Source organism: Saimiri boliviensis, chromosome 14 (assembly GCF_048565385.1).
Source record: "Saimiri boliviensis isolate mSaiBol1 chromosome 14, mSaiBol1.pri, whole genome shotgun sequence".
NCBI classification, from domain to species: Eukaryota; Metazoa; Chordata; class Mammalia; order Primates; family Cebidae; genus Saimiri; species Saimiri boliviensis.
In genome coordinates this window covers 20,242,222-20,261,734 of record NC_133462.1, presented here as the reverse complement: position 1 = coordinate 20,261,734, position 19,513 = coordinate 20,242,222, and the positions used below count along the sequence as shown (strand labels likewise).

The window sequence follows — 19,513 nt, the reverse complement described above, 5'->3', positions numbered from 1 at the left end:
GCAAGAAGGAAGTGATTAGATGACAATCGGGATGAACTGATTGGCCCAACTGATGGAGGAATGGCGGTCAGAGACGGGGAAGAGTCCCCGCATTGTCCCTGCAACTGAAAGAACGGTAATTAGACCGGAGTCGGGACAGGATTTCTGCAACAAAAAGTTTTTTAAAAGCCGGACTTTTAAGGGAAGATACTTTAGATCACCTCCTAACTGCAAGCCCAGCCTCAAATCCTTCCCATTGGTGCAAGGCCTTGCCAATCACTGTTACACGCTGCAGGTTCTCCAATCAAAGGCGCTCTGTCGGGCAGGCAGGCGTTCCAACCAATCGCGAGACACCTCCTTCCTACTTTTATTCCCTCTCTTTCATTGGTGGCCTTGGAGGCCGCTTGCTTCCTGCGCGGGCACTAAGAGGGGCGGACTGATAGGGCGTTGCTAAGCGACGGAGATGCGCACGGGGCCTGTTTGGTGAAGGAGCAGAGCAGGAGGAAGTGCAGTGGGAGCCGCGGGATGGACCACAGGTGAGGTCGATCCCTCTTAGCAGCACAGCCTGGGGACGGGCCAGATAGGGTCTGGAGTCGCTATGGCTCCATCGCACTGAAACTACAGCTCCCAACAGCCTTTGGCCGTTCCAGCCGTAGCCTTCAGCATCCCGGAGATCCCTTAGAGTCTTAGGTTCCTCTCTAAGGGGCCCCAAGGGATCGTTTCCTCTAAAGATGTCCAAGGAAAGCTCGAGATCTGAATTTTTAAATTTTGAAATGGCCCCCAAACACGCCTGTGCGTTGTCTTTGAACTTTCTCTCGGAGGCGGAGTCCAGTGGATCCTGGGGCTTGTAGTCCATCTACCCTTCGCCTTCGTGTCCCCAAGAATTTATGGAAAATGCTCGGTGATAGAGTCTAGCCGCTGTTCTTAACCTGAGCTCCACCTCACTGTCACCTGGGACGCTGCGGAAAAGACCCGGAGGCTGAAGCCCCACTAACAGATATTCTGATTCTGTTGGTCTGGAATGGGAACCGCGCGTCTGTAACGTAGAAAAGCCCCTCCTAGACTGGATCCAGCACCGGCTGCCAGTTCCTGAGTTGCTCCCTGTTAAGACTGCTCCAAGGGCGGGCTCCCAGGACTCACGCTTCTACTGTTGCTATCCTGAATGTGCAGCGGTGCTTCATGGGAATAACAGTCCCTTTCCTCCAGGAATCTATGGGAGTTGTCTGGTTCTGCCCTCCTCTAGTGTTCCCCTCCCCAAGGCTGCAGCGAAACCACGTGCTGCCTGAACCCCACTTTCCTCTTGCAGCCTGCCAGTTTTCTCCATTCAAGAGAATCCCTTTGGAGGTACGCCCTTGGGTGGAAGCCACTACTGGCCATCCCGGAGTCAGACCTCGTGTCCCAAGGTGAGGACACCCCTCAAAGAGTGCTGAGTGCCAGCCCAGTAGCAAGAGAATGACCTCTAGAGGGTAGGAAGACATGTGATGAGAGATTTAAGAGACAGGCCCTTCTCCCCTCCCTATGGCCCTGGCCTTGTCTGCCTCTCTACCACCTGGATTCCCTTCTGAGCCCCCATCACCTGGATTCCCTTCTGAGCCCCCATCACTCTAGGTCATTATCATTATGAGATGAGTTTCCTCCCCTCTGAACTGAGAATTCGTGTGTGTCTTGGTGCCCCTGCAGGGATGATCCATCAGACCTCACACTTTTTCTTCTTCTGCTCTTCTCCCATCTTAGATCCTGAGCCCATCCAGGTCTCAGAGATCCAGGCTCCCACAAGCTCCCAAGGTTCCAGCCACAGGTCCCAACTCCCCTGAGCTGTCTGAGGAGTCCTGGCCATCCAGTTCAGGGACCCCTTCCCCACCCAGCACCACTGAGGGACAGATGGGGGCCTCCCCATCGCCCACCCTAATTGACAGTGGGGACTCCGTGGTGGCCAAGTAAGTACCAGCAGCCCTGGGGAAAAGGAGAGTTTGGGTTAGAGGGAGGGAGAAGGCACACAGCAATAATCGTCGTGGCCAGAGCTGTTTTCATGCAGCGCTTTTACAGGACCAGGCACTTTATGTGTGTTATTAAGAACTCTGGAACTAGACTGCCTGAGTTCAAATCCCAGCTCTGTCACTTACTCTCTGTATGATCTTGGCCGCAGTTTCTTTCTTTCTTTTTATTTATTTATTTAGAGACAGGGTCTCACTCTGTCACTCAGGCTAGAGGTCAGTGTTGCAATCACAGCTCACTATAACCTCAAACTTCTGGGCTCACGTCATCCTCCCACCTCAGCTTCCGGAGTCTCTGGCGCATACCACCACACCCAGCAATCCTCCCACTTTGGCCTCCAAAAAGTGCTGTGATTACAGGCCGGATCTACCATGCCCAGCTTCAGTTTCTTGATCTCTAAATTGGTTTGTTTGTTTGTTTTTTGTTTTTTTTTTTTTTTGGCCAGAGTTTCATTCTTGTTGCCCAGGCTGTAGTGCAGTGGTGTGATCTCAGCTCACTGTAACCTCTTCCTCCTGGGTTCAAGTGATTCTCCTGCCTCAGCCTCCTGAGTAGGTGGGATTATAGGTACTCACCACCATGCCTGGCTAATTTTTTTGTAGTTTTAGTAGAGATGGGGTTTCACCATGTTGGCCAGGCTGGTCTCTAACTCCTGGCTTCAGGTGATCCACCCCCCTCAGCCTCCAGAAGTGCTGGAATTACAGGTGTGAGCCACTGCACCTGACCTAAATCAGGCATATGAATAGTATATATCTCCTAGGGCTGTTTTGAGCTTTCTTTTTTTTTTTTTTTTTTTTTTTGAGATGGAATCTCTGTTAGCCAAGGCTGGAGGGCAATGGCAAGGTCTTAGCTCACTGCAACCTCTGCCTCCCAGGTTCAAGCGATTCTCCTGCCTCAGCCTCTGAGTAGCTGGGATTATAGGCGCCCACCACCATGCCCAGCTCATTTTTGTATTTTTAGTACAGACCATGTTGGCCAGGCTGGTCTCAAACTCCTGACCTCCTTGACCTCCCAAAGTATTGGGATTACAGGTGTGAGCAACCGTGCCCAGCCTGTTTTCAGCTTCCAGTGAGTCACTATATGTAATGATCTCTAGCAATGCCCCTCACATGGTGAGCACTTAGATTTGTAGAATACAGGTTCAGGTGCTGTAATAAAGAGTCCCAAGTTAATTATGGCTGAAACAAGATAGCATTTATTCTTCCCTCACCTGCAGTCCAGGCAGAAGCCACCAGGGATGATGTGGCAGCCGGTAGTTGTGTCAGGGACACAGGTTTCTTCTTTCTTGTTGCTGTCCCAATTCTAGGCCATTGCCCTTTCCTTCCTGGTACAGAATGGCTTTCAACCACATCGGCTTTCCAAAATCACATTTCATACCCTGTTTGTCAAGAACCTAGCCACGTGGCCACAAGGCTACAAGGGTACCTGGTAAACATAGTCCATAGAAGAACAGCTGTGTGCCCAGCTAAACGTTACTCCTGGATGGGCACAGTGGCTCATGCCTGTAATCCCAGCATTTTGGGAAGCCCAAGTGGGAGGATCGCTTGAACCCAGGAGTTTCCAGACCAGTCTGTGCAACATGCCGAGACCTCGTTTCTACTAAAAATATGAAAATACCACTGTTCAGCTAGGCGCGGTGGCTCACGCCTGGGAGACTGAAGCGGGTGGATCAGCTGAGGTCAGGAGTTCGGGGCCAGCCTGACCAACATGGTGAAACTCCATCTCTACTGAATTAGCCAGGCGTGGTATTGCACACCTGTAATCCCAGCTACTTGGGAGGCTGAGGCAGGAGAATCGCTTGAACCCCAGAGGCAGAGGTTGCAGTGAGCCGAAATTGCACCATTGCATTCTAGCCTGGGCAACAAGAGCAAAACTCCATCTCAAAAATAAATAAAACAAAAATTAGCCGAGTGTGGTGGAATGCACCTGTTGTCCCAGCTACTCAGGAGGCTGAGGAGGGAGGATTTCTTGAGCCCAGGAGTTGGGGGCTGCAGTGAGCTATGATTGCACAACTGCCCCCAGCCTGGGTGACAGAGCAAGACCCTATTTCAAAAAGTTATGTGACTATAAGAAAGAAAAGCAGATATTAAGGGAGAGCTACCAGGCTTTGCCATGGTGCTTGGTAAATGGTGGCTGCCAAGATTACTATTATTTTCTTTTTTAAAGATGGAGTCTTGCTGTGTCACCAGGCTGGAGTGCAGTGGCCCAATCTCGGCTCACTGCAACCTCCACCTCCTGGGTTCAAGCGATTCTCCTGCCTCAGCCTCCCAAGTAGCTGGGACTACAGGCGCGCGCCACCATGCTCAGCTAATTTTTGTATTTTTAGTAGAGACAGGGTTTCACCATGTTGGCGAGGATGCTCTCGATCTCTTCACCTTGTGATCTGCCCGCCTCACCCTCCCAAAGTGCATGAGGCACTGTGTCTGGCCCACTGATTCTTCTTCTTCTTCTTTTTTTTTCTTTTTTTTTTGAGACGGAGTTTCGCTCTTGTTACCCAGGCTGGAGTGCAATGGCGCGATCTCGGCTCACCGCAACCCCCGCCTCCTGGGTTCAGGCAATTCTCCTGCCTCAGCCTCCTGAGCAGCTGGGATTACAGGCACGCGCCACCATGTCCAGCTAATGTTTTGTATTTTTAGTAGAGATGGGGTTTCACCATGTTGACCAGGATGATCGATCTCTTGACCTCGTGATCCACCCGCCTCAGCCTCCCAAAGTGCTGGGATTACAGGCTTGAGCCACCGTGCCCGGCTGATTATTCTTATAATTATTTGGCTCTCCTGACTCCACTCGCCTCCTACCCCTGATGTTCACAGGTATATAAACAGGTTCCGCCAGGCTCAGCCCACCAGCCGAGAGGAGCGCCAGCCTGCAGGCCCAACCACAGCTGACTTTTGGTGGCTGCGGCCTGACCCTCCAGACCCCAGCAGTCAAAATGCAGCAGGTACCTCCTTCCGTGCCATCTACCACCCCCACCCCTAAACCTTTGCAGGTCAGTGCCCCCAGCAGCCACTCCTCCTGGCCCTCATACCTCAACTGGGGATTCACAGCAGGAGCCAACAAACCAGAAAGAAGACCCCATACAGCTGTCCCTACTGCGGCCAAGGTGACCAGTGCATCCCAGGCTGTGGCTCCTCTTCAGGAAATAAAGCAGGTGACATCATTCACTCCCTCCCTGATGTGCCTGAACTGACAGCACCAGCCCTGGGTTAGAATTAGAAGATCAGGAGCGGTGGCTCACACCTGTAATCCCAGCACTTTGGGAGGCCCAAGTGGGAGGACTGCTTGAGGCCAGGAGTTCAAGACCAGCTTGGGCAACATGGTGAGATCCTGCCTCCACTAAAAAAAAAAAGAGAGAGAGAGCCAGGTGTGGTGGTGTGCACTGTAATCCCAGCTACTTGACAGCCTGACGCTGGAGGATTGCTTGAGCCTAGGAGTTCAAGGCTGCAGTGAGCTATGATTGCACCACTGCACTCTAGCCTGGGCAATACAGCAAGACCCTGTCTCTATTTAAAAAATAAAAAAGGCCGGGCACGGTGGCTCATGCCTGTAATCCCAACACTTTGGGAGGCCAAGGCAGGCGAATTTTATGAGGTCAGGAGTTCAAGACCAGCCTGGCCAACATGGTGATACCCGATCTTTACTAAAGATACAGAAAGTGAGCCTGGTGACACAGCAAGACTTCATTTTAGGCCGGGCACGGTGGCTCACGCCTGTAATCCCAGCACTTTGGGAGGCTGAGGCGGGTGGATCACGAGGTCAAGAGATCGAGACCATTCTGGTCAACATGGTGAAACCCTGTCTCTACTAAAAATACAAAAATTAGCTGGGCATGGTGGCACACACCTGTAGTCCCAGCTACTTGGGAGGCTGAGGCAGGAGAATTGCTTGAACCCAGGAGGTGGAGGTTGCAGTGAGCCAAAATCGCGCCATTGCACTCCAGCCTGGGTAACAAGAGCGAAACTCCATCTCAAAAAAAAAAAAAAGTCCATCTTAAAAAAAGAAAAAAATAGTAATCTTGGCAGCCACCATTTACCAAGCACCACGGCAAAGCCTGGTAGCTCTCCCTTAATATCTGCTTTTCTTTATTATACAGTCACATAACTGTTTTTGAAATAGTGTCTTGCTCTGTCACCCAGGCTGGAGGGCAGTTGTGCAATCACAGCTCACTGCAGCCCCCAACTCCTGGGCTCAAGAAATCCTCCCTCCTCAGCCTCCTGAGTAGCTGGGACGACAGGTGCATTCCACCACACTCGGCTAATTTTTGTTTTATTTATTTTTGAGATGGAGTTTTGCTCTTGTTGCCCAGGCTAGAATGCAATGGTGCAGCCGTCACCTCCTGCGTATCTGGGACTACAGGGATGCACCACCGTGCCCAGCTAATTTTTTGGGTTTTTTTTGTAGAGATGAGGTCTTATTTGTGTCCAGGCTGGTCTCAAATTCCTGGACTCAAGCAATTCTCCTGCCTCAGCCTCCTAAAGTGCTGGGATTGCAGGCATGAGCCCTGGCACCCACCTCTGTGCTCCTCTCTTGGGCTCAGCCCCAGGTGGGCTTTCTCCTCACAGTAGCCAGGGTGGCCCTTAGGGTCTCTAGGCTCCCATGGTCCTAGCTCAGTGACTCCACTGGAAAGTGGGGACTTTTCTGATTGCTCCATCCAAAGTCCCAGGGCTCACTGTGATTCACTCATCCTTGAGCCAACCACTGTGAACCAGAAGACAGAATGTTCTGATGAATCAGCTCTGATCTGGAAGGTGGGATCCATCCTACTCCAACTGTGATTTGTCCATGAAAGGTACTGATCCACCAGGCGCAGTGTCTCATGCCTGTAATCCCCAGCACTTTGGGAGGCTGAGGCAGGCGGATCACCTGAGGTCGGGAGTTTGAGACCAGCCTGACCAACATGGAGAAACACTGTCTCTACTAAAAATACAAAATTAGCCAGATACGGTGATGCATGCCTGTAATCCCAGCTACTTGGGAGGCTGAGGCAGGAGAATCACTTGAACCTGGGAGGCAGAGGTTGCAGTGAGCTGAGATTCCCACCATTACACTCCAGCCTGGGCAACAAGAGCGAAACTCTGCATCTCAATTAAAAAAAAAAAAAAGGGCTGATCCAAAGGGGAAAACTGGGTCTCTCTTCCCTGAGGAGGAGGAGCAGATTCTAAGCCGGCACATGAGGTTACCAAGGGCGGTACAACCTGCACTCCAGGCCCTCTGTTTAAAACCCCTTTCCCAGCAGCCTTTGGGTGGGGGCTGGCCTCTGACCCTCTCACCCTGCAGAACCTCAACACATGGAACTCATCCCTGCTGGACCTGGAGACGCTGAGCCTACAGAGCAGAGCTGCCAGGCTGCTCAAACGCAGGTGCCTGCACCCCGCCCCCAGCACGCTTCCCACCCTTCCCACTGCAGCTCCACCTGGCCCAGGTCTTGAGACCTCCATTGCCTCACTCTTGCCTTCTCCTTGCAGCAAAGCCTCCATCTCCTCCTCCTCCTCCCTCAGCCCCAGCGATGCCAGCACTTCCTCATTCCCCACCAGCTCCAACGAACTCTCTCCCTTCTCAGAGACCTTCATCCCTGACTCAAGCAAGGGCCCTGGCCCCAGGGCACCTGGTAAGGGCTGGGAAGCAAGGGCTGAGGGAAGCCTGGGTGCAAATCTCAGCTCTGCCACTGACCATCTGTAGGACTATGGGCCTCTCCGGGCCTTGTTTCTATAGCTGTAAAACAGGGATAATAAGGCCGGGTGCAGTGGCCCACACCTGTAATCTCAGCACTTTGGGAGGCCGAGGTGGGTGGATCACCTGAGGTCAGGAGTTCGAGACCAGCCTGGCCAACATGGGGAAACCCCATCTCTACTAAAAAAAATAACAAGTAGCTGGGCGTGGTGGCAGGCGAATGTAATTCCAGCAGCTTGCAAGGCTGAGGCAGGAGAATTGCTTGAACCCAGGACGCAGAGGTTGCAGTGAGCCAAAATTTGTACCATTGCCCTCCAGCCTGGGCAACAGTTCAAGACGGTCTCAAAAAAAAAAAAAAAGAAAAGAGGACTAGGCGTGGTGGCTCATGCCTGTAATCCCAACACTTTGGGAGGTGGGTGGATCACGAGGTCAGGAGTTCATGACTAGCCTGGCCAACATGGTGAAACCTGTCTACTAAAAATACAAAAATTAGCTGGGTGTGGTGGCATGCATCTGTAGTCCCAGTTACTCAGGAGGCTAAGGCAGAAGAATTGCTTGAACCCAGGAGACAGAGGTTGCAGTGAGCTGAGATCTCGCCACTGCACTCCAGCCTGGGTGACAGAGCAGGAGTCCATCTCAAAAAAAAAAGTGGTGCCATCATAGTCCAATTCCTGGGCTCAAGCGATCTTCGCACCTCAGCCTCCCAAATAGCTGGGACTGCAGGTATGCACCACTATACCCAGCTAATTGTTTTATTTGTTGAGATAGGGTCTCACTATGTTGCCCAGGCTGATCTCGAACTCCTGGGCTCAAACGATCCCCTGGCCTTGGCTCCCCAGAGCGCTGGGATTACAAGAATGAGCCATCATTAGGCACAGCTGGTTGTTGCAGTTTTGAATAGGGAAGCCTGGGAAGGTGCCCGAGATCTGAGGGATGTGAGAGAATCCACCATGTGATACATGAAGGAAGAGTGTTCTAGGCAGAGGGAGCCACAGGTGTAAAAGGCAAAGCCTTTGCCTTTCACCAGGAGAGAGGTGCAGCCACGGGAGGGTTCTTAAGCATCGAGGGGCCTGGTCCAACTCAGGCATTCACAGGCTCCCTCTGGCTGAGAGTAGGGAACAGATTCAGAGGAGAGGAGAGAAACCAGGGAGGCTGCTTGAGAGTCCAGGTGGAGTGAGTGGGGCTGGAGCAGGGTGAGGGCTATAGGGGGTGGGGGAGTGGGTGAATTCGGGGAGTGTCTGCTCACTACTGTAACTCCAGCGTCCAGAACAGCTCAATAAATATCTGTTGAATGAGATCAGGCACTGTGGCTCACACCTGTAATCCCAGCACTTTGGGAGGCCCAGGTGGAACGATGGCTTGAGCCCAGGAGTTTGAGACCAGCTTGGGCGACAAAGCAAGACCCTGTCTCTACAAAAAAAGTAAAAATTACCCCTGTGTGGTGGCGCATGCCTGTAGTCCCAGCTACTCAGTAGGTTAAGGCAGGAGAATCGCCTGAGCCCAGGAGGTTGAGCTCGGTGACAGAACAAGACCATACACATATATATATGATGAACAAAGACTTGAACGATGACAGGTGGAGAAGCCCAGGAGCGCTCACTCCCCAGACTTTGACCCCTTCCTGTCTTCCCACTCTAGAGCCTGTCTGAGTAACCCCTGCACATTCGGCGGGCATGTGTGCAGGCTGTCACAGGGCTGCTGATCTCCCTGGCCCCTGCCTCACCCTCTCCTCTCTACCTCCCTTCCCCTACAGCATCCCCGGCACCAGCCCAGGCCCAGACCCCTACCCCTGCTCCAGCCCCAGCCTCCTCCCCAGCACCCCTTCGGCCAGAGGATGACATTCTGTACCAGTGGCGGCAGCGGCGGAAGCTTGAACAGGCTCGGGGAAGCAAGGGTGGTGGAGCCTGGGTGCTGCCTGGGACCCCTGCCCTCCAGACTCTGGTGAGTCGGGGGAAGGAGGAGCCTGGGGGGAGCTGGAGGACAGGGTGGGTCTGAGGGGAACCGAGGGCGCTTGGCCCTCTCTCCATCTCAGATCTCTCTTCCTATCTGTCCACAGACCTCTCCTGCTCCAGTGGAGACCCTCAGTTCTCTGGGAAACCAGCCTAACCACATCCCACCGCAGAGCAGTGTGGCCCAGCCTGGTCCACCCGAGGTCTTCTATGTAGAGAGGCCTCCCTTTCCCTCTGTGTCCTCTCCACATATCTTTTGGGCCCCTAGCCCCCACGGGTTCTGGGCCCCACAATCTGGGCCTTGGGTATCCCTCGGGGCTGTGCCTCCCATGCATCTGGCCTCCACCCTAGCGCCTCTGGCCTCCACCCTCCCACCCCTGGCCTCCACCCTCCAAACCCCAGCCTCCACCCCAGCTCCTCTGGTCTCTACCCCAGCACCTCCAAACTCCACCCCCACACCCCCAGCTGTCCCCCAAGGCTTTCCCATCCCTGAGCCAAGCAGCTCCGCTCAGCCTAAAAGCCTGGGTCCCAAGTCTAGGAGGAGCAGAGCCCTTCCCCAAGAGGCTGCCGAGCCGGTCCCTGAAGCTGGCCAGGGGCCTGGCCCTCAGCTCAGGGGTGTCCTGGGCCAGGTAGTGGCAGCTCGGCTGTTCCCTGACAGCCTGGAGGACCCGCCTCCTCACCTCAAGGGCCCACTTCCACACGAGGCTGGATCTCTGAAAGTCAAGACCATACAACCCCAAACCAAGGTCACTCCCCCTCCATCTGAATCCCAGTGTCGGTCCAAGGGCATGCCACCCGCAGCAGGGTCAGTGACCTGGAAGGCCGAAGCCACTTCTTCCCTTGGAGCATGCCTACAGCCTGAGGTCCCACCCACTCCAGCAGAGCTGACATCCGCAGTCGAGGCCAGGCTGCCTACCTTCCAGACTGGGTCCCCGGAGGCCCCGGCCCCGCCCCCGCCCGCTGCTCACCATACCCCCTCAGAGGCCCTGCTCGCCCAGGCAGCCCAGCTGCTGGAGGCTGCAGAAGGTGATGCCCGCGCCCTCCGGGATGTTGGTGGTGGGCCAACCTGTGAAGTGGCCAGCCCCCCAGAGCTCATTCTTCTCCCTGTGACTGCCCCCTCAGACTCTGATGGCAGTGAGTTCCAGGACGATCCTGTGCTCCAGGTGCTAAGAGCCCAGAGGGCAGAGCTGAGTCGGCAGAAAAGGTAACCGACCCTCCCCTCCCTCCCCAGCGTCTATGACACTGGGCCCCCGAGTCCTCTGAGACCCAGTTAGGCACCCACCCCTCCTCATCCCTTGTCCCAGCACTCCATCCACAGCCCCAGATCCTAAGCCTCAGCACCTACTCCAGTCTCTGCTCTCCCGGCTTTTCTCCAGGGAAGCAGACGCCCTATTTTTGTTCCTGTTGAACCAGGCCAAAGACCCGGGATCTTGGTCCCCTCCAGCCAAGTCGCCCCCCAGGTCCCCAAGGAGGCTGCTACGAAGGGAAGGAGCTTCCCTGGATGCCAGACGACTTTGAATTGTACAGATTCTAGATTCTGTTTTATCCAGTGAGGTCTTTTGTTGTTGTTGTTGTTGTTGTTGTTGTTGTTACTGGTTATCTGTGAGAAACGGGTTGTTTTGGAAAGGCCAAGGGGTCATGCCAATTAAGGAAATGCCCCCTGCCCTCCGCTGCCCCATGGCTCTGTCCTGCCCCACCCCCACTCTCTTTCTTGACCACGGAAACAAGATCTCCCTTCTGGGCCTCCTTGGGGGAGAGGTTTCAGGCAAGACTTTGGGCAAGACTGGGACCCACCTTATCTGACTTCACTCAGGATTCCTGGCTCAAATGGGACCAAAGGACTGTCCTCTGGGGAAGAAGCTGCTAGGGTCATCGGAGTGTTCAATGATGGTCAGTCCACAGCCCACACCAGCTTGAGCAGCAGCAGCATCTACTGCAGCTCACCCCTCCCTCCTTGAAGCACATTCTCTCCTGCTTCCAAAACTTCCCTGCACCCCTCTGGTCGGGCCTCGTCACTGGCCCAGCGTGTCAACTTTGCCATGACCCAGAGCCACAGCGCTGACTTGTCTATCTATACCCACCAGTAGAGTCTCCTGCCTAGCTTCATGACTCTAAACCCCATCTCCATTCTGATGGGCCCCCAATTTCTATCTGTAACCTAGACCTGGCCATGGAATCTTGGGCTCCTACCTCATCACCATTTCTACCCAAGGGCTTGAAAGACATCTCCAATTCCATAGGTCCTAAATGGAGTCAGTCTTTCCCCCTAAGCATGCCCCTCCCAACTTTCTTCAGCTCTGTCCTTTGCCATTAGAGTTGCCTTTGACTTCTGTCTTTCCCTTCCACCCACAGTTAACCTGCAGATCCTGCCATCTCCAACTTTATCTTGTTTTATTTTGAGACAGAGTTTCACTCATGTTGCCCGGGCTGGAGTGCAGTGGCACAATCTTGGCTCACTTCAACTTCCACCTCCCGGGTTCAAGCAAGTCTCCTGCCTCAGCCTTCCGAGTAGCTGGGATTACAGGCGCCCACCACCATGCCTGGCTAACTTTTTATTTTTTTTTAATTTTTATTATTATTATTATTTTTTTTTTGAGAGGAAGTCTCGCTCTGTTACCCAGGCTGGAGTGCAGTGGCTCGATCTCAGCTTACTGCAACCTCCGCCTCCCAGGTTGAAGCGATTCTTCTGCCTCAGTCAAAAGGGAGAAGCAGTTGAATTCTGGATAGATTTTAAAGGTGGAGGCCAGGCATGGTGGCTCACACCTGTAATCCCGGCACTTTGAAAGGCCGAGGCTGGTGGATCACCCGAGGTCAGGAGTTCGAGACCAGCCTGGCCAACATGGTGAAACCCCATTTCTACTAAAAATGCAAAACAAAAACAAATGCTGGGCAGGGTGGCTCACGCCTGTAATCCCAGTACTTTGGGAGGCTGAGGTGGGCAGATTACTTGAGGTCAGGAGTTCAAGACCAGCCTGGCCAACATGGTGAAACCCTGTCTCTACTAAAAGTACAAAAATTAGCTGGGCATGGTGGTAGGTGCCTTTAATCCCAGCTACTCAGGAGGCTGAGACAGGAGAATCTCTTGAGCTCAGGAGGCAGAGGTTGCAGTGAGCTGAGATTGCACCACTGCACTCCAGCCTAGGTGACAGAGTGAGACTCCACCTAAAAAAAAATTAATTTCTCTCTCTCTCTCTCTCTCTCTCTCTCTCTCTCTCTCTCTGTCTCTGACACTTGCTTTAGAGGCCATGTTTAAAAAACTAGTTGCCATGCTGGGGAGAGGTTTGGGTTACACAGGTGTATGCACTTACCAAACTTAGTGAAGTGTGTGAATTTCATTGTATGTAAAGTTTACCTCAAAAGAAAATATTGAACTCCAGTTAAAGATAACGCCTGTAATCCCACTTCTTTGGGAGGCTGAGGCAGGAGGATCACTTAAGGACAGGAGAGCACCCTGGGCAACACAGCAAGACCCCATCTCATTATTTATTTACAAAAATAAATAAGTAAATAGGTTTGGGGGCACATGATGTGTAGTCCCAGCTACTCGGAGTGAGGGGCGCATGCTGAGGTGAGAGGTTTACTTGAGCACAGGAGTTAAGGCTGCATTGTCCCTGTCTTTAAAAAAAGAAAAGTATGTACACTAAAATATTTAGGGAGCAATGTACCAATGTCTGCAATGTAGGTTGAAATGTATCCAGAGATGAGTTGGGTTGATAGGCAAATAGGATAATAGGAAGGTGTGAGATAATGCAAATATAGCAAAATGTTCATGGCAGAACCTAAGTAGTAGATATGTGGGTGTCCACTGTAAAACTTTTCAACTTCGCTGTATGTTAGAAACGTTTCATAATAAAATGACGGGGAATATATGACTGGGGTTGTTTGATATCTGCATTTACAAAACGGAGGGGTAAGATGGAGTTCTAGTAACTTCTGTATGGCACAGATATAGTAAATACCTGTCTGCAACCTTGGTTTTTTTTTTTTGGAGACAGAGTCTCTGTCACCCAGGCTGGAGTGCAGTGGTGTGATCTCGGCTCACTGCAACATCCGCCTCCCAGGTTCAGGCGATTCTCCTGCGTCAGCCTTCTGAGTAGCTGGGATTACAGGCACATGCCACCATCCCCAGCTAATTTTTTTTTTTTTTTTTTTTGTATTTTTAGTAGAGACAGTGTTTCACCACGTTGGTGAGGCTGGTCTCAAACTCCTGACCTTGTGATCTGCTTACCTCAGCCTCCCAAAGTGTTGGGATTACAGGTGTGAGCCACCACACCCAGCCTGTTTCCAACCTTTCTAAACAAACCATACATTTTTTTTCCCAAATATATCCATAGTCACCTTTATTCTGAATTAACCATTTATCAAGAGTGCACCTTTGTTGGGGGTGGGGGGGAGGGGTGGGGGTGGCTCACATCTGTAATCCCAGCACCTTAGGAGGCTGAGGTGGGCAGATCACAAGGTCAGGAGATCGAGACCATCCTGGCCAACATGGTGAAACCCCATCTGTCTTTAAAATGCAAAAGGTAGTCAGGCATGGTGGCACACGCCTGTAATCCCAGCTACTGGGGAAGCTGAGGCAGGAGAATCACTTAAACCCAGGAGGCGAAGGTTACAGTAAGCCGAGATCATGCCACTGCACTCCAGCCTGGTGACAGAGCAAGACTCCGTCTAAAAAAAAAAAAAAAAAAAAAAGTGCAACTGAAAAGAGTAGAAAAAATAAAGGAGTCCATCAAAAAAAAGTTCCCTGGCAAGTGGGAGGGAGGGCATGATGTTAGGAGCCCTGTTTGGGAAAGGAAGTGTCCGGATCATGAATGCCATTTTTGTCAATGATTCGAACACTGAAGGTTGGCAGATTGAGAAGGAAGCGTTTCTGGAGTTCCTCCAGACATTTCCTAAACAGCTCCACTGCCCTCTCACATGAGCTAGTCGGTCTGTAGTATTGGTCCAGGATACTGAGAGTCAGGAAGGCACTATAGCCATGGGCTGCCAAAGGAGCCTTGGCCAAGGCTGCCAGCTAGTCCACGTAGTAGAACGCTGGCCCTTCATGCTCATCATAGCCAGCCAGGAGGAGGTTCACATGATACGGGGTCTGACTCCAAGGACAGCCAGGTTTCCGTGTGTGAAGTTAGTTGCTGCCGTGGGAGACAGTTCATACCCATTTCGAATCTTATAAAGCAGCACTTTTTCCTGAATATATTCTGCAAACTGTGTGTTTCCAGCCTTTCCAATACACAGGAGTAATATTTTCTCGCTCATCTTAAACATCTTGTCATGATTGTCCTTCATCTGGACAATATTGCTGGTGGCCACCCGGTCGGAGGTGACAATAGCATAGTTAGGGCCTTGGATACTGATGAGGTACTCCACAGTGGCCAGAGGCCAGAGGCTGTGGGTCAGACAAAGCGCAACACTCGCCAACTTCCTGGTCTCACCAGTGAGAAGGCATCTCTGAGTGAAGCTTGGTGGGATACTGGCCATGTGACTTACAAATGATACATTTAAATGAAATCAGGGTGGTCACAGTAGCTCACACCTGTAATCTCAGCACTTTCAGAGGCTGAGGTGGGCGGGTCACTTGAGGTCAGGAGTTCGAGACCAGCCTGGATAACATAGTGAAACCTTGTGTCTACTAAAAATACAAAAATTAGCTGTGCGTGGTGGTGGGTGCCTGTAGTCCCAGATACTCGAGAGGCTGAGGCACAAGGATCGCTTGAACCCAGGAGTCAAGAGGCTGCAGTGAGCTCAGATGGCACCACTGCACTCCAGCCTGGGCAACAGAGTGAGACTTTGTCTCAAAAACAAACAAAATAAATGAAATTGACAAGGAAAATATCTGTTTATAAGGAGAAATAAAAGATGTTTACAGTAGCAGAACCTGATCTAGCTGTGGCACAGGTGGGGTCTAGAAGTATTCCTGATGAAGTTACACTTGAGCTGAGACAGGTAGAAATTATCTAGTTAACAAAGGACTGTCCTAATTAGTCTTGTTGGATAAGAAACTGTCCCCAAAACTTAGTGGCATAAAACATTTTATTATGCTCATGGAATCTGGGAGTTAGAGGTTTGGACAGAGCTCAGTTGGGGACAATTTTTGTCTGCTCCATGATGTCTGGGGATTCAACTAGGAAGACTAAAAGGTGACTCGATGGACTTGATGGCTGTGGAGTGGAATCCCCAGGAACTTCTTCCATGGTCTTCTCCCAGTCTTACTGGGTCTATTGAGTGTTATGCCTGTACATAGCTCCATTAGCTTGGGCTTCTTCAGAGCATGGCTGCCTCAATATAGTCATACTTTGTATATGATGTACTATGCTTCTATAGCTCATTCCAGTGGACAAGAACATTGGTCAAGCAGCTGCATTGCCTTTGATTGCATAGCCTTGGAAATCGCTGTGTCATTTCCACTGTTTTCTGTTGGTTGAAGCTATCCCAGTCCCTCCCAGTCTCATAGAAAGCAGTCATAGATCGGGTGGCCTTGGTGGCTCATGCCTGTAATCCCAGCACTTTGGGAGGTCGAGGTGGGTGGATCACCTGAGGTCAGGAGTTCAAGACCAGCCTGGCCAATGTGGTGAAACCCCACCTCTACTAAAAGTACAAAAATTAGCCAGGTGTGGTGGTGCACGCCTGTAATCCCAGCTACTTGGGAGGCTGAAGCAAGAGAATCACTTGAACCCGGGAGGTGGAGGTTGCAGTGAGCCAATATCGCCCCACTGCACTCCAGCCTGGGCGACAGAGTGAGATTCTGTCTCATTAAAAAAAAAAAAAAAAAAGCAGTCATAGATTCCATGTCTTGATAAGAAGAGTGTCAGAGAATTTGCAGATGTTTTAAAATCACTGCAGGACCTCATTCTCCATGATGCGATCATTACACATTGCATGCCTATATCAAAACATCTCATGTATCCCCACAATATATGTTCCTAAATATACCTATTATGTACACTGAAAAATTAAAAAATAGAAAATCATTGCAGCGGTGGATGGGGAAACACTCCAGGCAGAGGGAACATCATGTGGGAGATCCCTGTGATGGGAGTGAGGTCAGCAAATTCAGTATATAACTGTACATCCACCCCTCCCTCAGCACTCCCTTTCCTCAGCCCCTGCTTAGTTATTCTCCAAAGAATGACTCATCTTCTAATATTACTTTTTTTTTTTTTTTTTTTTGAGACGGAGTTTCGCTCTTGTTACCCAGGCGGGAGTGCAATGGCGCGATCTCGGCTCACCGCAACCTCCGCCTCCTGGGTTCAGGCAATTCTCCTGCCTCAGCCTCCTGAGTAGCTGGGATTACAGGCATGCGCCGCCATGCCCAGCTAATTTTTTTGTATTTTTAGTAGAGACGGGGTTTCACCATGTTGACCAGGATGGTCTCGATCTCTTGACCTCGTGATCCACCCGCCTCAGCCTCCCAAAGTGCTGGGATTACAGGCTTGAGCCACCGCGCCCGGCTTGCATGCCTATATCAAAACATCTCATGTATCCCCACAATATATGTTCCTAAATATACCTATTATGTACACTGAAAAATTAAAAAATAGAAAATCATTGCAGCGGTGGATGGGGAAACACTCCAGGCAGAGGGAACATCATGTGGGAGATCCCTGTGATGGGAGTGAGGTCAGCAAATTCAGTATATAACTGTACATCCACCCCTCCCTCAGCACTCCCTTTCCTCAGCCCCTGCTTAGTTATTCTCCAAAGAATGACTCATCTTCTAATATTACTTTTTTTTTTTTTTTGAGATGGAGTTTCACTCTTGTTACCCAGGCTCGAGTGCAATGGCGCGATCTCGGCTCACCGCAACCTCCGCCTCCTGAGTTCAGGCAATTCTCCTGCCTCAGCCTCCTGAGTAGCTGGGATTACAGGCACGCGCCACCATGCCCAGCTAATTTTTTGTATTTTTAGTAGAGATGGGGTTTCACCATGTTGACCAGGATGGTCTCGATCTCTTGACCTCGTGATCCACCCGCCTCGGCCTCCCAAAGTGCTGGGATTACAGGCTTGAGCCACTGTGCCCGGCCTACTTTTTTTTTTTTTTTTAGGTGAAGCCTTGCTCTGTTGCTGGAGTGCGGTGGCATGATCTTGGCTCACTCCAACCTCTACTCCTGGGTTCAAGCAATCCACCTGCCTCAACCTCCCAAGTAGCTGGGACTACAGGCTTCTGCTACCACGCCAGGCTAATTTTTGTATTTTTAGTAGAGAAGGAGTTTTATCATGCTCACTGGGCTGGTATTGAACTCCTGACCTCAAGTGATCTGCCTGCTTCGGCCTCCCAAAGTGCTGGGATTACAGGCGTGAGCCACCATGCCTGGCCTGATAGTCTACATTTTTTTTTTTTTTTTCTGAGACCGAGTTTCACTCTTGTTACCCAGGCTGGAGTGCAATGGCGCCATCTCGGCTCACCGCAACCTCCGCCTCCTGGGTTCAGGCAATTCTCCTGCCTCAGCATCCTGAGTAGCTGGGATTACAGGCACACGCCACCATGCCCAGCTAATTTTTTGTATTTTTAGTAGAGACGGGGTTTCACCATGTTGACCAGGATGGTCTCGATCTCTTGACCTCATGATCCACCCGCCTCGGCCTCCCAAAGTGCTGGGATTACAGGCGTGAGCCACTGCGCCCGGCCTATTCTACATTTTTAAAGTTAATTTTGTTCATTGTCTTCTCTCAGTAGCTTTTGAGCTCCACTGTGGGCAGGGCATGTTTTTTCCTGGTTCGGTGTATCTACAAATTGATCAGAATTTGAGTGAGTGAATGAATGAATGAATGAATGAACAGACCAAGACCCTCTGAGGTGAGAGTCTTGTGGAGGGCATGACCAGGAAGAGATCCTCTTGTGAAGGGCGTTATTGCAGTGTTATCTGGGCATGCTTAGTAATAGTAGGATCCACTGGGATTGGCTTTATGGGGGGCATAACCATGCTGTGGCATTTCTCCCCAAACCTTTTCTTAGGAAAAAAAAGCATCAAGGCTGGAGGCTGGCCCGTAATAAGCAGTAGAAGAGGAGACAAGAAAATGTCCAGTGGGCAGGGCGAGGCCAAGTCACAGAAAGCCTAGGTTTATGTCCCAGGCAAGGTGTCTGAGACCATGAGAAACGTCCATGGGCAGTTTGTGAGCAGGGTTGGGATCAGGACTGAAAAGGTGGGACTTGGGACTGGGACTTTGAAAAGCCAATTGAGGAATGGAGCACTGCTCTGAGGCCGAGGGAGAATCCAATTAAGAATATCAGGGCCTGGTATGGTGGCTCATGCCTCTCATCTCAGCGCTTTGAAAGGAGGCAGAGGCGGGAGGATCTCTTGAGCCCCAGAGATCAAGACCAGCCTGGGTGACATAGTGAGACCCCATGTCTAGAAAAATTAGCCAGGCGTGGTGGCGCGCGCCTGTAGTCCCAGCTACTTGGGAGGTATTGCTTGAGCCCAGGAGACTGAGGCTGCAGTAAGCCACGATTGCAAGACTGCTCTCCAGCCTGAGCGACAGAGGGACACCCTGTCTCTTAAAAAAAAAAAAAAAAAAGGTCGGGCGCGGTGGCTCACGCCTGTAATCCCAACACTTTGGGAGGCCGAGATGGGCAGATCACTTGAGGTCAGGAGTTCGAGACCAGCCTGGCCAACATGGTGACACCCCATCTCTATTTATAAAATTTAAAAATAAAAATTAAAAAAAAAAAGTCAGAAGAATGGCCACTGTGAGTGGACGAAGTGGAGGGTCCATTGCGTGTTGGAAGAGTCGGAAGCAAAGCATAAAGAACCTGGGGGCGTGTCTCAGGAGGGCGATGACAGCCAATGAAAAGCAGTCATAGGCGTGGCGCTGTCAAACTTCGGGGGGTAGGACTGAAGATACCGAGCCAGGGCGGAGCTCAAGGAGAAGCCAATGAGAAGCCGTCTGGTGGGCGGGGCATTGACCTAAGGCCAAGGGCACAGCCA

At 51.4% G+C, this 19,513-nt stretch overlaps 1 protein-coding gene and 1 pseudogene across 3 annotated transcripts; one reads left to right on the top strand and one right to left on the bottom strand.

The window, feature by feature from the left end:
* The first annotated feature begins 247 nt into the window (after window positions 1-247).
* Window positions 248-13,459, top strand: PROSER3 (proline and serine rich 3). Of its 3 annotated transcripts, none has more exons than XM_010347947.3 (11): window positions 248-515; window positions 1,286-1,382; window positions 1,714-1,916; window positions 4,785-4,912; window positions 5,019-5,122; window positions 7,249-7,331; window positions 7,437-7,579; window positions 9,395-9,582; window positions 9,698-10,616; window positions 10,713-10,794; window positions 11,004-13,459. In XM_010347947.3, exons 1-11 carry the CDS (start codon window positions 505-507, stop codon window positions 11,122-11,124), a joined length of 2,079 nt encoding a protein of 692 aa, XP_010346249.2. In that variant the 5' UTR covers window positions 248-504; the 3' UTR covers window positions 11,125-13,459. The 3 variants fall into 3 exon arrangements, with proteins under 3 accessions (XP_010346249.2, XP_003937423.1, XP_010346247.1); XM_003937374.4 differs by having other exon boundaries at window positions 249-515; window positions 5,022-5,122; window positions 10,967-13,459; XM_010347945.3 differs by having other exon boundaries at window positions 249-515; window positions 10,967-13,459.
* An 871-nt stretch (window positions 13,460-14,330) lies between these two features.
* LOC101034992 (proteasome subunit beta type-2 pseudogene) lies at window positions 14,331-15,068 on the bottom strand (annotated as a pseudogene).
* Between the last annotated feature and the right edge of the window lie 4,445 nt (window positions 15,069-19,513).

Coding starts and splice junctions, on each gene's coding strand:
- PROSER3 (XM_010347945.3), top strand. Junction 1,917..4,784: donor GGGGACTCCGTGGTGGCCAA/GTAAGTACCAGC, acceptor TGATGTTCACAG/GTATATAAACAGGTTCCGCC. Junction 5,123..7,248: donor CTCTTCAGGAAATAAAGCAG/GTGACATCATTC, acceptor CTCACCCTGCAG/AACCTCAACACATGGAACTC.